The sequence below is a fragment of the Charadrius vociferus genome, unplaced genomic scaffold (genome assembly GCF_000708025.1).
Source record: "Charadrius vociferus isolate BGI_N301 unplaced genomic scaffold, ASM70802v2 scaffold198, whole genome shotgun sequence".
Taxonomy (NCBI): Eukaryota; Metazoa; Chordata; class Aves; order Charadriiformes; family Charadriidae; genus Charadrius; species Charadrius vociferus.
In genome coordinates, this window is record NW_009649951.1 from 1,939,679 (window position 1) to 1,953,187 (window position 13,509).

The 13,509-nt window shown below is 39.1% G+C and overlaps 1 protein-coding gene across 4 annotated transcripts in view; it reads right to left on the reverse strand.

The window, feature by feature from the left end:
- Positions 1-1,397: 1,397 nt before the first annotated feature.
- Positions 1,398-13,509, reverse strand: part of NFIB (nuclear factor I/B) — a 173,613-nt gene continuing 161,501 nt past the window's right edge. For 2 of the 4 annotated variants that reach the window (XM_009891493.1, XM_009891491.1), the window contains one exon: positions 1,398-3,248. In XM_009891493.1, the coding sequence (XP_009889795.1) occupies positions 3,119-3,248 (130 nt within the window). In that variant the 3' untranslated portion in view covers positions 1,398-3,118. The remainder of the gene's footprint in view (positions 3,249-13,509) is intronic. The other 2 variants (XM_009891494.1, XM_009891490.1) reach the window with 2 other exon arrangements.

The following is a 13,509-nucleotide window of genomic DNA, read 5'->3' on the forward strand; positions in this document are numbered from 1 at the left end:
TATAGGTAAATCTCAGAGATTTGCTTTTCTATAGCTTCTGTCTCTGTAGCCATTCAAGCCCTGCCTACAAAAATACCTCCTGTGAGAGGAGGAGACATGGGGATGTGCCACCACCACAGATCGTTAGTTTCCGCTAACGCTGGCCAGGGCCACAAGAAACTGACGTTGGCATGCCACTGCCTGGCACTCAGTGGGGTGCCGGTAGCTGGAGCTGCACCTCCGAGGCTGCTCCATGGTAGGAAAACCTCCAAGATGCAGAGAAAACTGCAAAGGGATGAATTTTCCAACCAGGCAATCCCATGTCCACAAGTCTATACTCGCCTCTGCTTGCGCCCTAATAAAAGCGTGTGTTTTTAAGAAAAATTCACCCTGTGTTGAGTCATTCATCACAAAGAACCCTGGTGCATAAGAGGCCTCCAGCAACAGGCCCACTACTGATCTGCAAAATGTGATTTTACTGGAAGTACGCTTTTATTTACATCATAGTCTAATTCCATGCATTAAGAAATTCCTTCCCTGCTACAGCCCAGAGCTCTCCATCTGACCTGCTGTACAAGAAGACACTGTAAACCTCTGACACAGCCTGAGCAGGATGAAAATTGTAATTCAGATGCTGTGAGTTAACAACCTTGGGGGGGGGGAGAATGTTTTGCCATAGGAAAAAAAAAAAGGAATAAGGAATATTTACCAGTCAAGCAGACTAGGGGAGGCAAATTCTCTGTAGGAGCAACTCCAGAGTCAATTGGAGTCAGTGGAATTACGCCAGCGAAGATTTTTGCCCTGTACGTGCACTTCCTAGACAGGCAAGTGTCTTTGTCATTCTGAGCTAAAAACATTTGTAACGTGAACATTTTAGTATGCAGTGTCTTTGCCAGAATGGAAAAGGCTTCATCTCACTGTGGGTCTTGGCCTCTTTCTCTCTTTGTCTGTCTGTCTGTGTCTCTCTCTCTCTCTCTTTCTCTTTCTCAAGAAAAAAAAAAAAAACAAAAAACAACAAACCTTAAACTAAAACAATTTCCTCAAGTCAAGTCTGCCTCCAACAGAATTCATTATTTATTTTTTAAATCCAGAAATGATTTCAGCTTGCACCCCAGGTGGGAAGTTAAAAAGAGGGAACCGATTTGAAAGTTTGTCACAGTAGGCAGAACAGTCGCTTTGCAGCCCTTGCCTGGCTAAGGGTGCACTGCTTCACAGCTACACTGTAAAGTGTTAAAAATCCTCCCCACCCACCCCAGAATATATATATATGTATGTATAAAAAAAAATCCCCTGTCCACCTCTCAGTACAGAAAAGGACCTCATCACACTGCAAAAATAGCAGTACCCACTTTGGTCAATTAAAACAAACAAAAAAAGCATACATTATTCTTTTTTTTTTTTCTTTTAAATCTGTGTACTTACCTATAATAACCAATACAGCTAAAAGCACTACCTACATAGGCAAAACTTGGTATTGCATAATTCGTATAAATTTGTATCCCCTCCCCCCAATATTAATTGGAAGATGAAAAACATGAAAGGTTAATAGAAAAAACACCAAAATACTGAAAATATTGCTGGTCGATTACAATTTTTAAGCGGCAACTATACACAGCCATGATATGCTTTATAAATGTGAGATAAAGGTATAACTGTCTAAAAAATCCATGATGTCACACTTTTTTCCCATCTGGAGTACAAAATATTTTGTCATAAAAATGGTAAAGATTTAAAATGATAATAAATGCAGCAAAACAAGTGTAGTGATGTCAATTTTTTTGTGGTTTTTTTTCTTTTTTTCTTTTTTTCCATTTTTTAGATTTCAAGGCAAGGCACGTAATGTGGACATTATATCTTCGTGCAAATTAGGATTACTGGAAAGAGTATTTTAATTATTTTTTTAAAGAGACATAGAGGCAAAATGTCTGCCCATGCACATTATATTTCTGTCAATATGTGAAAATGGTTGAACAAGGCTAACTTCTGAAAGCACCATGCAAGTTTTCAGCACCCTGTAATTAGACTTACATTAAGAGTGCATTATTTAAATATAACATATCCCCATCCTGGTATTACCAGTTTGTAAACGGTAAGCTTTGCCCTTGTGACATGGATTTGCCTATCTCTTTGTCTCTATGATGCAGATTTTACAGAAACGTGTAAACCCTATGGGTTCTTGATGCAACCAGTAACTTTAAATAAATAAATTCTACCCCTCTGTGGAGGCAGCAGCTAAACCAACATAAGTGCTGTGTTTCCATTGATTTCTTTTTCTCAAGGACATGATTTGTCTTGAATTAATGCCTTTTAATGCCCTCAAAAACTGAGGGGAAAAAGAAGTTTGTTCAAAGTAATTTTTATTTCTATTTTTAATCCCCTCAATTTAGAGTCCAAGGGCTGAAGGACTTATAGTGATGACCCCTTAGATACGATTTTTTAAATTGCACTTGCCTCTGTAAGTGTTTCTTTAGTGGGGAAAACGTCCACTTTTTTCCTTTTCTTTTTTACTGTTGCATGAGAAGATAACACTTTTACCTACGTAGAGGCATTTCTTCCATAGAGCCTGTGTGTTCATACTGATTGAAAACTTCAAACTGCATAACACACTAGAAAAGGCTGAATTAAGGGTCAAAGTTTAATAAATCCATACTGATAACTAAAGGCTACAGAGCTTATTTTTAAAACATTTAGAAATCAGAGTGTTGAGAAAATGTCTGGCTCACGGCCCTTGTCCTCCTGCAGCTCTGTTGCTGCTGCCTAGCCTTTGTTTTGTGAGATAACCAGGAATAGTGATCCCATGCGTAAACAACAAGAATACTAAACCAATAAAACTAGCTTATCATGCAAATATTAAGGCATCTAGAAAGTCAGTTAAAATATATTGTCAGAGACAGAACATCTATTTCCCAGCGGACTTCATATAACAAAGGCTACTTAGCAGGGGCTGCATTCTACCCATCAGTGAAATATCATCGACCCTTTGTATGTCATTTCAGTTTCAACCATAAGGGAATTAGTGATTGTAAGAGCTGCAATTGCTGGTCTATTTTTTCTTCTCTCTTCAGTTTCTTTTCTCGTCCTGTCTTCCTTTCTTTTTTTCTTTTTTCTTTTTGCTTTTATTTTTTTTTAAGTTTTTCCCTCAGTTGCTTGTTTCTGCTTGAAGGAAAGGCTCTCCAATTATGTTCAAACCATAATTTGGGACATTTGTCGGCAGGATCGGTGTCCTATTTGATACTTGAAAAGGAACCAAGCTAGCCCAGGTACCAGGACTGTAGAAAAGGGGAAAGAAATAAGGAGAGAGAAAGAGAGAGAAAAAAAACAAAACATAAATTAAACATGTTGCAAAAATTAGAACACAATTAATTTGAAGCAGGGTTAAGCCAATATTCATTACTGATATCACTACTTAAGATAAAATAAGAAACCAAATTTGTGAATATTACTCAAGATTCTACTTCACAGTTTTCCCTGTGAAACTACGACTTATTTGAAAGAAAAATATTTGCATTGATCTCAGTGTAAGACAGCAGTAACACTACTTGCAACTAAGTGGCTTATTTGTTTATTAAATCCCCCTAGATTTTCAGACACAAATATACAGAGCAGACACAACTAAACCATACAAGCGAGGCTATATGGCACCACGGATGTTATTTAAGAGCTACTGAAATACACTACAGTGTACAGGTTTGCTTTTTTCAAGAATATAATATAAAGGTACAGTGATTAAGATTCCTGTGTGATTTCCTACCCTCTTACAACCCCGCCGTTTATCTTCTCTCAGCCCCAAGATATGCTTCTGAGGTGTGTGGGTCCCCATGAGAACAGAGGACCTTTAATATTCAAAAAACTTGCTTTCTTTACAGTTTTTTCCCAAAAGACATCAATGCCCAAGGAACACTGGATAACACAGGACCCAATCATGTGAACTCTTGCAGCCAAGGGTAGCCATGAGTCAAGGGTAGCAGTGTGCACCATAAATTTTTTGACAAATGCCTGAGAAAGAAAGTATTTTCAAAGGCAATTCCATGACTTTAAAACTTAAGTCAACATTTCAAAAGGACCCTGTCACTGAGGACCTTAAGTCCCAATGTCCTTCACATGTTTACCAGGCACCAACTGGTATTAGGTACCGAACCCAACAGTATTTGCAAGATGGACACTCAAAGAAAGACCTCAGCCACCTCTACTCAGTACCTGGAGCACACCCTGAGTAGCCTTTTCCTTAGATATGTTTCTGGCAAGCCAGAAATAACGGACTTTAGAGAAAGTCCCATCAAATTTATTGTGAAAAAAAAAAAACCAACCAAAAACCAGCATCATTATGTCAGCAATCATTGCCAAACAACTAACACCAGGACTGGACACACAGCATGCAAACACATGCTTCCTTTGCATTTCATTATACCAAGTTTTTCTCCACATTAGGTGCATGTTTTCCACAAACACAACGGCTTACTTGGGAATACACATTGGGATTAGACTGATAAGCTTCACCATAACACATCTGAAGACTGAAACTTCCGACGTATCTATGTTTTGCGGAGCACAGGTGCTGGAAGTTTTCTTCCTTCTCTATCTTTGGTCACCCCTCCACATTGCCCTCTGCCTGGATGAGCAGATGCATTTCTGCAGCATTGGGTGTAAAGAGGAAAATGGACCCTTTTTATCTCTTTCAAATGTGTATGAAATAACTACATTTCACTGGGCAGATTTATGTGATCCTTTCAGTCACTGCTGTATGAACATTAAAGAAAGAGATCAGCTTATTTTGTGAAATCCATGGGACATGTTCCTCAGGTCTTTTATATTAAAAACAATACAAACAGCTTGTGTCGTTTACTCCTGTTTGATACTCTTTACATCTCTAAAACTTTTAATTTACTATTTTGATTCCTAGCAATTAATTTCAGGTGCTCTGTTTTACACACCAAAAAAGTGGAAAAAATTGCTGACCTGCTTGTCTCAATGACGATCAAATTCTGAAGGGAGACAGACTACATTCTACTGCAATATTTTCAAAATCTAAGATCAGATAATCTGTTTAACTAAACATTTTTCTTTCTTTTTTTTATTCTATTGACTATTACAAATAAAATAAATTCTGTTGTCGGAGAAATAACCCCTTTGAAATTCAAAAATCATATTTACACTGCAAATCTTGAAATATTCACAAAGACTTAAACTCAGTTATGCATTAAAGATTTGTCCAATATGATCTGATGAAAAGATTATGTTTCCAAAAAAAAACCAACCATTCAATACCAGAAACTCATTTAAGAGGCTTAATTGTTTCAAATTATTCTTCATCTTCCTTCACAATTTGTTTTAAAAAGCATTTTTTGTTCCTTCCTCTTTGGATTTCAGTCATGTTAAGAAGTAAATTCTGAAATAAGAGACACAATGCAAATCATTTCCAAGCACGGGGATTTGTAAAAATAGGAACTAGTAATAAAAAATAAAAATAAAAAACCTAAGCAGATTTGTTTGCTCAAGATCTGTCTGAAAATATGATGTACAGTGCACAGTTCTTTGCTGTGCTGTTACATGGGATTTACAGTGTTTAGCGACTTTAAACAAAATAGAACACTAACTAAAAGAATGTAAATTTTGTGTGAGGTCAACATGGTATTTAAACAATTTCTGTTGCAAAGGCTAAATACACAGCTTCCAGGTTATCTTTAAGATTTACAGTGCCCTTCAGTGTTTGGATACATATATATGTGACTTTTTTCTTTGTTTTGAAGTTGACAACCTTCTAATGACTATGGCGGGTGAAGGAAAGCAGTCAGTGCTGATAAAGAACAGATTACTATTTGTAGCAGCTTTCTTATCTACTACTTCATATAGGAGACAGAGATCTTGATTTTCTGGAAAGTACTCAATAAAAATAAGTCACAGCAAGCAACTAACAGGACTGTTGTTGCCTTATGACCTACAAATTTAATATAGGTGTTTATTTAAACCTTTCAAGCCTCCCACCCTATATTACGACCATGACAAAAATGCGGATTGCAACAAGTTCGTTGATGCGGCTTATGAATCCTCAGGGAGTAATAAATCTCCCACATTAACACTGTGTAGATCCCACAGGAGTTTTGGAAGCCTGTCACACCACTGGCACAGAGCCTCCTGCCGCCCTCCGGAGACAGCGGTGCAGGCAACGGAGCACTCATGGGGCCAGGACGGCTATGGGCCGTCTGCCTGCGGTGGCCGGAAAAGCCATCACTCCGATGTCGCTGACGGCAGGCTGAAGTACCAGATCTGCACGCACCCGCTGGGCAGCAGCCAGCCCCACCGGCAGCCAGGAGGGACACGACATCCCCTCCATTTGCTAGCGCTTCCTAAGGCATGATCTTCAAGGCTTTGACAAGCTCCCGTTGTGTTTTAGAAATTAACCTTATCGTACTGCAGTTTCACGTAACTCTACCTCAGGCCACCCCAGTTCTGATACCACTGCAAACAAAAGAGGATACCTGAATGAAAGTTACTGAGGTGAACAGCACACGCTAATCACAGCACAAAACTCTGAGAACAGCTATGATACAAAGAAGAACTAAAAAAAATAACTCATGCTCTGCTGAGCTGCATCTGTATGGCTGTCTCTCCAACATTCTCACATACCCCATTACATTTATGGTAAAATTTAGCTGAACTTCCAACTACCATATGAGCCGCATCCTGGTTTGCAGCTCCCCAGGGCTCCTGCACACAGACAGGTCAGACTGACACCCCAGAAGAGCAAGATCCCCTGTCAGCTTTCTCAAATCTGCTCTGAAGGGACCTCTGCGAGCATCACACAGTTTAGCTTCTGCCAATGGAAACCATCTACAGTTTCTCCACAGGGCGTCCCAGCAAAAGCGCCAGTTACTGCTGACTGCAAATCAAACTCTGCCTGGGGGCCCACACAGGTGGCAGCAGCAGGAAAGGGGGAAGCACCTTTCCCTTCACCACGTTATCCAGCAGTTTGCATAAGACCCCAGTAAACTTCCAGCCCCCCGTTTCACAAAAGCAGAGGCAATGTTCCGTCTTTGTTCACTAAGTGCCTCAACATGGGGGAAGCCAAAACTCTTTCCATTGCCCAGGACACAGGCAATCTGGCTGTCCTTACAGAAGTTATTGAGACGTCCCTCTGCCCATGCAGCTTCTCCTTCAGATAAAAAAGCTTTTTAGGTATGAATGGAATAAAGCAGGTCTATCCCGCTCTGCAGGCCACTGCTCCTGAGGAAATCCACAAGCCCTGCGCTGACAGAAGTTATCATAAAAATGCCTGTCCCTTGGAATATGAAGTGAGACCTCAAAAAACCTGCTCTAGGCTAAGTTTTGAAGAAAACTATGTGAGAAGCACCATCAACTATTGCTGTGAGATTCAGACTAGTAGTCTTTGTGAGAGAGAGTATGGTTTGCAGGACCACCTTCCTGAAGCACTATACCTCTACGTACCTTCAGTACCAGAAACAGTTTTCTCTCACCATAACTAGACTATCAGGTGTGTTATACAGTCACCAGCTCCCTCTCTATCCACAGCAAGCGTAACGTACTTATCTGTTCAAATGTAATAAAATAACAAAGGAAAATTCTGCAAGCATCCTACAGGGTTAACATTCTCCATTACAGTTTCCATTACGGTTTTCACATGTTAATTCAATCAAGATTTCTGCCGTGATTTCCTCTTAAAGATAATAATTGCTGTTTCAAGAACCTCTGATTAAAACATTACTGGAATGGACCACAGGCAGGACTAACATTATATGTATATACAGTCCGCTGTGGAGTTTATAATAACATGAAGAGTATAATAATGTTAAAGAATTAACTAAATGCAATATAAAATAAAACCAATCAGACTTGAGTAATCCTGAAGGACTTTAAGGTTCTTATTTTCCACCAGTTACTACCTTCTTTCTACCACAGCCTCAGAAGTCTGTAAGAGTATTTCACCATTCAGAAAGCTCACCTAAACCAGTATTTCCTTCCTGCAGCTTTACTTCCCTGTGCATGAACACACTAGCTAAGACAAGGTAGATCAGATCATGCCAGGCCAGTCTTTGGACAGAAAAGGTAGAAACACCTTTGGTGCCATGAAAAGTGGCACTAGCAAGTCACAAAGCATGGTTCGTCTATCTCTGCTAAGCAAGTGCTCACCCACACAAGTACAGGGAACCATACCATTTCATATCGTTAAGATCATACGAACTTTGGAAACGCGCTAACCTCAGTGCCCTGGCTAAATTCCCACGTGTGCATTTCTACCAAAAGAATAACCACCCCTCTGGCATCTACTTAATGTGGTACTTCTGTTCCCATTCTAAGCTGGTACCAGTAGTTAAACAGCCACCAAATTTCACCTCCAAGGTGAGCATTTATTTCAAGAGATACATAAAGTATATCTCAGCTTAATTTAGGACCACTGTTATAGTTTAGCGGGCATGTACTACCCATCTAGCAGATGAAGGGGGTAAAGACCTACTGATTTATGCCCAGAGGAGGGACAAGGGAATTCTGCTGTAAGGATACATATTCTAGTCCCTCCAGACCCCTTTTTTGGGGGCAGTGTAGCAAAAAAAGGTAAGGAAAGATCAGAAGGAGGCCACAGAACCCATTGCTAAACAAAGAAAATCCACAGCAGAGGAAGGGCCCAGTGAAATCACGCATGTCCAAGCTGTGCTCTGGGCCAAACATGCATGAGTGTTTGGTGCAGGGACAGGGCTAAAGGAGGTTTGCAAACATGCACGTGCGCAGAGGGGACTATGACCAAGTGGAGGGCTGCCTCCCACAGAGCCAAACCATGGCAAACATGGGCTTGGGTTACCAGAGACCACTGGGTTGCCTATGAAAAACTGACTCTCCACTTTCCACGTCTACCCTGCTTTTTTCCCCCAAATATTACTGTTTCCATTTTTAATCTCTTAGATTTTTTACCTTAGTACTTTTAAAAAAATATGACTAAAAGTTTATTTATCAAATTAGCATGACTAAATAATAATGTAGATAATCCTAACTGCACAAAAAAAAAAAGAAATAAAACCAACAGTGTAGTTTTACTGCTTCAAAAGAAACAATTGGAAGTAAGATGATCAAGAAGTAGAAAACTGGAGTAACCAAAGGGTTAAAGATACAGTCTACACTTGGGAATTCTCTATAATATGCTCCTCCTTCCCTAGCAGCACTGCCAAAAATCATCTGACAGGAAACATAAGATTAAGTTTGTCCTACCTAAGTGAACAAAGAGTGCTCAGAGCAGGCAACCAGTTCACTGCAGAGCGGGAACTTTTCTAATCCTGCTGGAATCTGCAGAGCTGCTCAGAAAATATTACTGAACTTGTTTTCTTTACTTTAACATCTTGCTTCTGGATCATCTCATTCATTTTGGTCACACTGCAGATCTTGCTGCTTCTCTTATAAAGGTTAACTTAAAGCTCCAAACATAATCATGTGGAAAATGGACATTATTGATTCCTATGGTCCATTGTTCCCCTATTCTAAGTCCCTGAAGTTCAAGTTCAATCTGGAATTACATCATGTCTGGTTTCTCCTGGTTACCAGACAGCTTGAGACGTGACCACAGCTACAGAAAAAACAAACAGCCTTCTTCACGCTTCGTCTCCCCTATCGATTCAAACATAAACTTTTTTTCTTTCTCTCAAGTATGCTTCAAGTATGGAGCATGGTTAATTTAGAGATTAAGTTCCAAATTAGATTATCTAATGGCATCTTAATGGATTGCTGACCCATTTCCTGTGGGATGGCAGCATGCAAGTCTGGCTTGAATACAATTAATTTCTTAGGAAGTGTTCTGAAGATGTTTGCCTAGATGGAGAGGAAACATAATGTTCTGCACATCTTTCTGCATTACAGAGTTGGGCAAAACTATTAGAGGCAGCAATTTAAATTGATAAAGACCAGAAATCATTAGGTTTTCTTTCTATGAATACTTCTACAATCAGGATACTTCAGCGTTTTTGTTCTTAAATTGTAACGAATTGATACTTCTATTCCAAAACATATCCCAAGGGGTGAGAGGAGGAGGAAGGGGAGGGGGCAGAGGGTATGAACCATTGCTCTAACAGGTGTCTGTGTCTGCCAAAATCTGCTTGCCACAGCAACGCTGCTGACTGTGTTACTTTAGCTATGTGTTTTTTTAAAACCAAACACACACAAGGTACTGCGCAACTAAGCAATCTGCACCCGTTCTCAATTCCCCTCCTAATTCTTTCCCAAATCAGAGGTTATCCCATTTCATTGCCTTATCAGCATTATCATCATAAACCTGGAGTGGTGTTGGGGGGGAAAAAGTGATGCTTGGAAAGCTAAACATCCCGACAGCTAGAGCTGAGAAGGAAATTCAGCACTCTGAGAACAGAGCTCCCCTCAGCATCTCCAGGAACAAACCAGCTGTTGTACTCTGCTTATGTGTCAAGATAACAGACCCAAAGCAGGAAATGCTAACCTAGTGCATTTGCCTGGGTAGTGTAAATGTAATGTTAAAGTAACAGTTAACCCATAAAACTAACACAGAAAGATTGTTAAAAAAAAAAAAAAAAAGAATATAAATAACAACAGTTGGGAATAAAAATATATTTGGCAATAGCCAAGCCAAAATGTACATTTTGGCAATGAAAATTCACTTACAGTCTGTGAAAGGTTTGCAAATACTCAACATGCTCTAAAAGAGACCCATCATGCCAGCTTTTATGAGTTGTCCCACTGGAATTAATATCAATGGCGTAATGAGTGGCTGAGATTCAGGATCAAGCTCAAGTTATCAGACTTAAACACACACACACATACACTTTTTCTCACTCTCACTCATGTCTTAAGGTTACTTGTTGCATATGTTCTTGCTCTCACATGGTGACTGAGACTGTATTTTCCTAATTGAGCCTTACAGATTTTCACAGCTTCCTCTTACCTTCTGTCTGTAGGAAAACAGTTATTATCACAGTGGTTATTATAACTGTCATTATGAAAAAAGAAGGGTGTGGTTTTTTAATGGATTCTGAGTATCTTCTTCATATGTACAGCAAAAAAATGACCCAAATGATCTTAAAAGTACTCGAGAACTTAATTCTATTGATGTGGTTAAATGTTGTTCAAAGTTCAGCAGACACAATAAAATATTTACCATAAATGCTGTAAGTAAGCAACAACAAAACATAATTTTAGATGGTTAGGGCATCAGGAGCAAAATAAAAATTACTATTTCCAAATATCTTACCAAATAATTGGGTTTTTTCCCCATTTTTTTAGAAATCTCACAGGATGTTGTTTATATAAGTATTTCCTTTAAAGATACTAGAATGTTTAATTCAGCCAAGCAAAGTACTAATGCAGTTTTTAGTTATCATTATTCATTGCAAGTTTTCTGGTTTTGAAGAAGATGGTGCATCAATGACTTAAAGTTTTGGGGGTTTGGTTGTGGATTTTTTTGTCTTGTATTATTCATGTTCTCTTTATTTTGCAAAGTCCAGTCTTTGGCATATCGACTGCTACTCTCTTACACCTGGGACTTTACATGGCAACAGATATGTAACTTTATACAAAAAGAAAAACCCAGAAAACATATTTTGAAATCTATGTATCGTACTTTGAAATCTGTGCATCATATCTGCTATCAGGTATGACAGGCAGCTACTAGTAAGTTAAAGAACACAGAAATAACAGAGGTTTGATCATCATTCACTCTCTGCAAGTTTCCGAGGTGTAGTTCACCAACAATGCTGCATGACAAAGCTTTCAGCTTGGCCACCTCTGATACCTGACTTCTGTAGAGACAGGACAGCTAACATTGAGGCACTGCCAACTTTTTTACCTTCTTGAGGTCAGTATACTTAAAATAACTACAAAAGCCTGCTGTAAAAGGTCAGATTGAGTACCCTCAAAATGAGCAGTGCAGACTTGAGGAAATCACACAATCAAACATTTTTCAAACCATTTTGTGGGGGAAACTTTAACTGTCTGGACTAGAATATATTTCTTTGCCAACGAGCAACAGTTGCTTTTGCAATACCTTCTTTTTTTTTAGTATTAGTTTTAGTGTTAGAAGGGGCTCCTGCTCATTAGCCTGCGCAGGTATCATTTCTCTTCTTAGATCCTCACCTACATGAGATTTGAAGGATGTATTCCAGAGCCCGAATCCTAAAAGCCATCTACTTAAGGAGAACTAACAGTTTGTTTCTTCGTCCTCAAAGGCTGCTGTAAGGTCAAAGCCAAGTAAGTGCAGCCTAGTCCTGTGAAGAGATGCCCATGACAGATTTTGTGCTCAAGCTCATCTGGCAGCACTTTTGTACATTGGTAGGGTCGAAGTGGCAGGCAGCACTCTGTGAGTAACCTGCAAAGCAGTTTTGTCTGTAAAGGTGAGTGGATCATGAAGCGTGCTTGTAGTCATCACCAAAGTTTCCTTGTCATCGCCCAGAAATCTTCTTTCCCCGCTTTCCTTTCTTTTCTTTTCATAATTTATGCCTAAGGGTCTTGTGTGATGGGTACTGAAAAACAGAATTCAGCAAACACTGGGACAGTGCTTCAGCCAGTATAAACTGGCATTGCTTTGAAGGGAGCTCAAGTGATGACTGATTAAAATAATTCAAGGATATTCCTAGACAGGCAGTTGTGATATAATGTCCTAAGTCCTGCCAATGCCCTGAAAAAGCAACACCCTTTGTAGTGAGAGAATAAATCACCCCCTCTGTGCTATACTAGCTCAGTTTGGATTCACTCTTGGCAGTACATTGAAAACTGTGGCAATTACTGCATGATCGGGATTTATAATGTGAATCACAGCCCTTGAGGAGATGAGGTGAATCCATTAGCTAATTTTCCATCGTGCCATTTCATCTATAAGGGAAGAAATGAAAACACCTTGCTTTTCCACCACAATTCCTCCAGATTTTAAATATTATTTCAGCAAAAAATGCAGAAAGGAAAAGTAAAGCAAAAATACTTAAGGAACTTAAACTTCGGATTTGTAAACAGCACCAATTTTCAAATTCCATAATTACCCTCCCAAGTTGACAAAACCCACAAACCTAGCAATCCATAGTCCAATACAGTGCATCAAAAGGCAATTTGTACATAATATATATACACACTCACACTCACACAAACTATTCAGAAGTACATACTTTCATGTGCACACAAATGTCCAAGAAGTATTTAAAATTATTTTGAAGGTGAGCAGCTAATACTTCATCTGACATGCTCCTAACCCACAGATTTTACATGTACAACCCCCATTACGTGTTGAGTGCTGCAGATAATCCTGCACATGAAAGAGGTTAAAAACCGATGTATCACAATTATGCTGATTTGTTTACACACCTATTTAGATGCACACACCTCCACTGTTACCATAATTAATTATATATCAAGAGATGTAAAAGATAATAATGAGTAATTTATTAATGTACCAAAGGTTAATGGGTTTTATTGTGTTCGCTTTTTCCATACAAAAAGAAACTCTTTTGTGTAAATCATTTCTAATTGTTCTGCTATTCAGTGGAGAAATAAGATGGTTTATATCTTACCTTCATG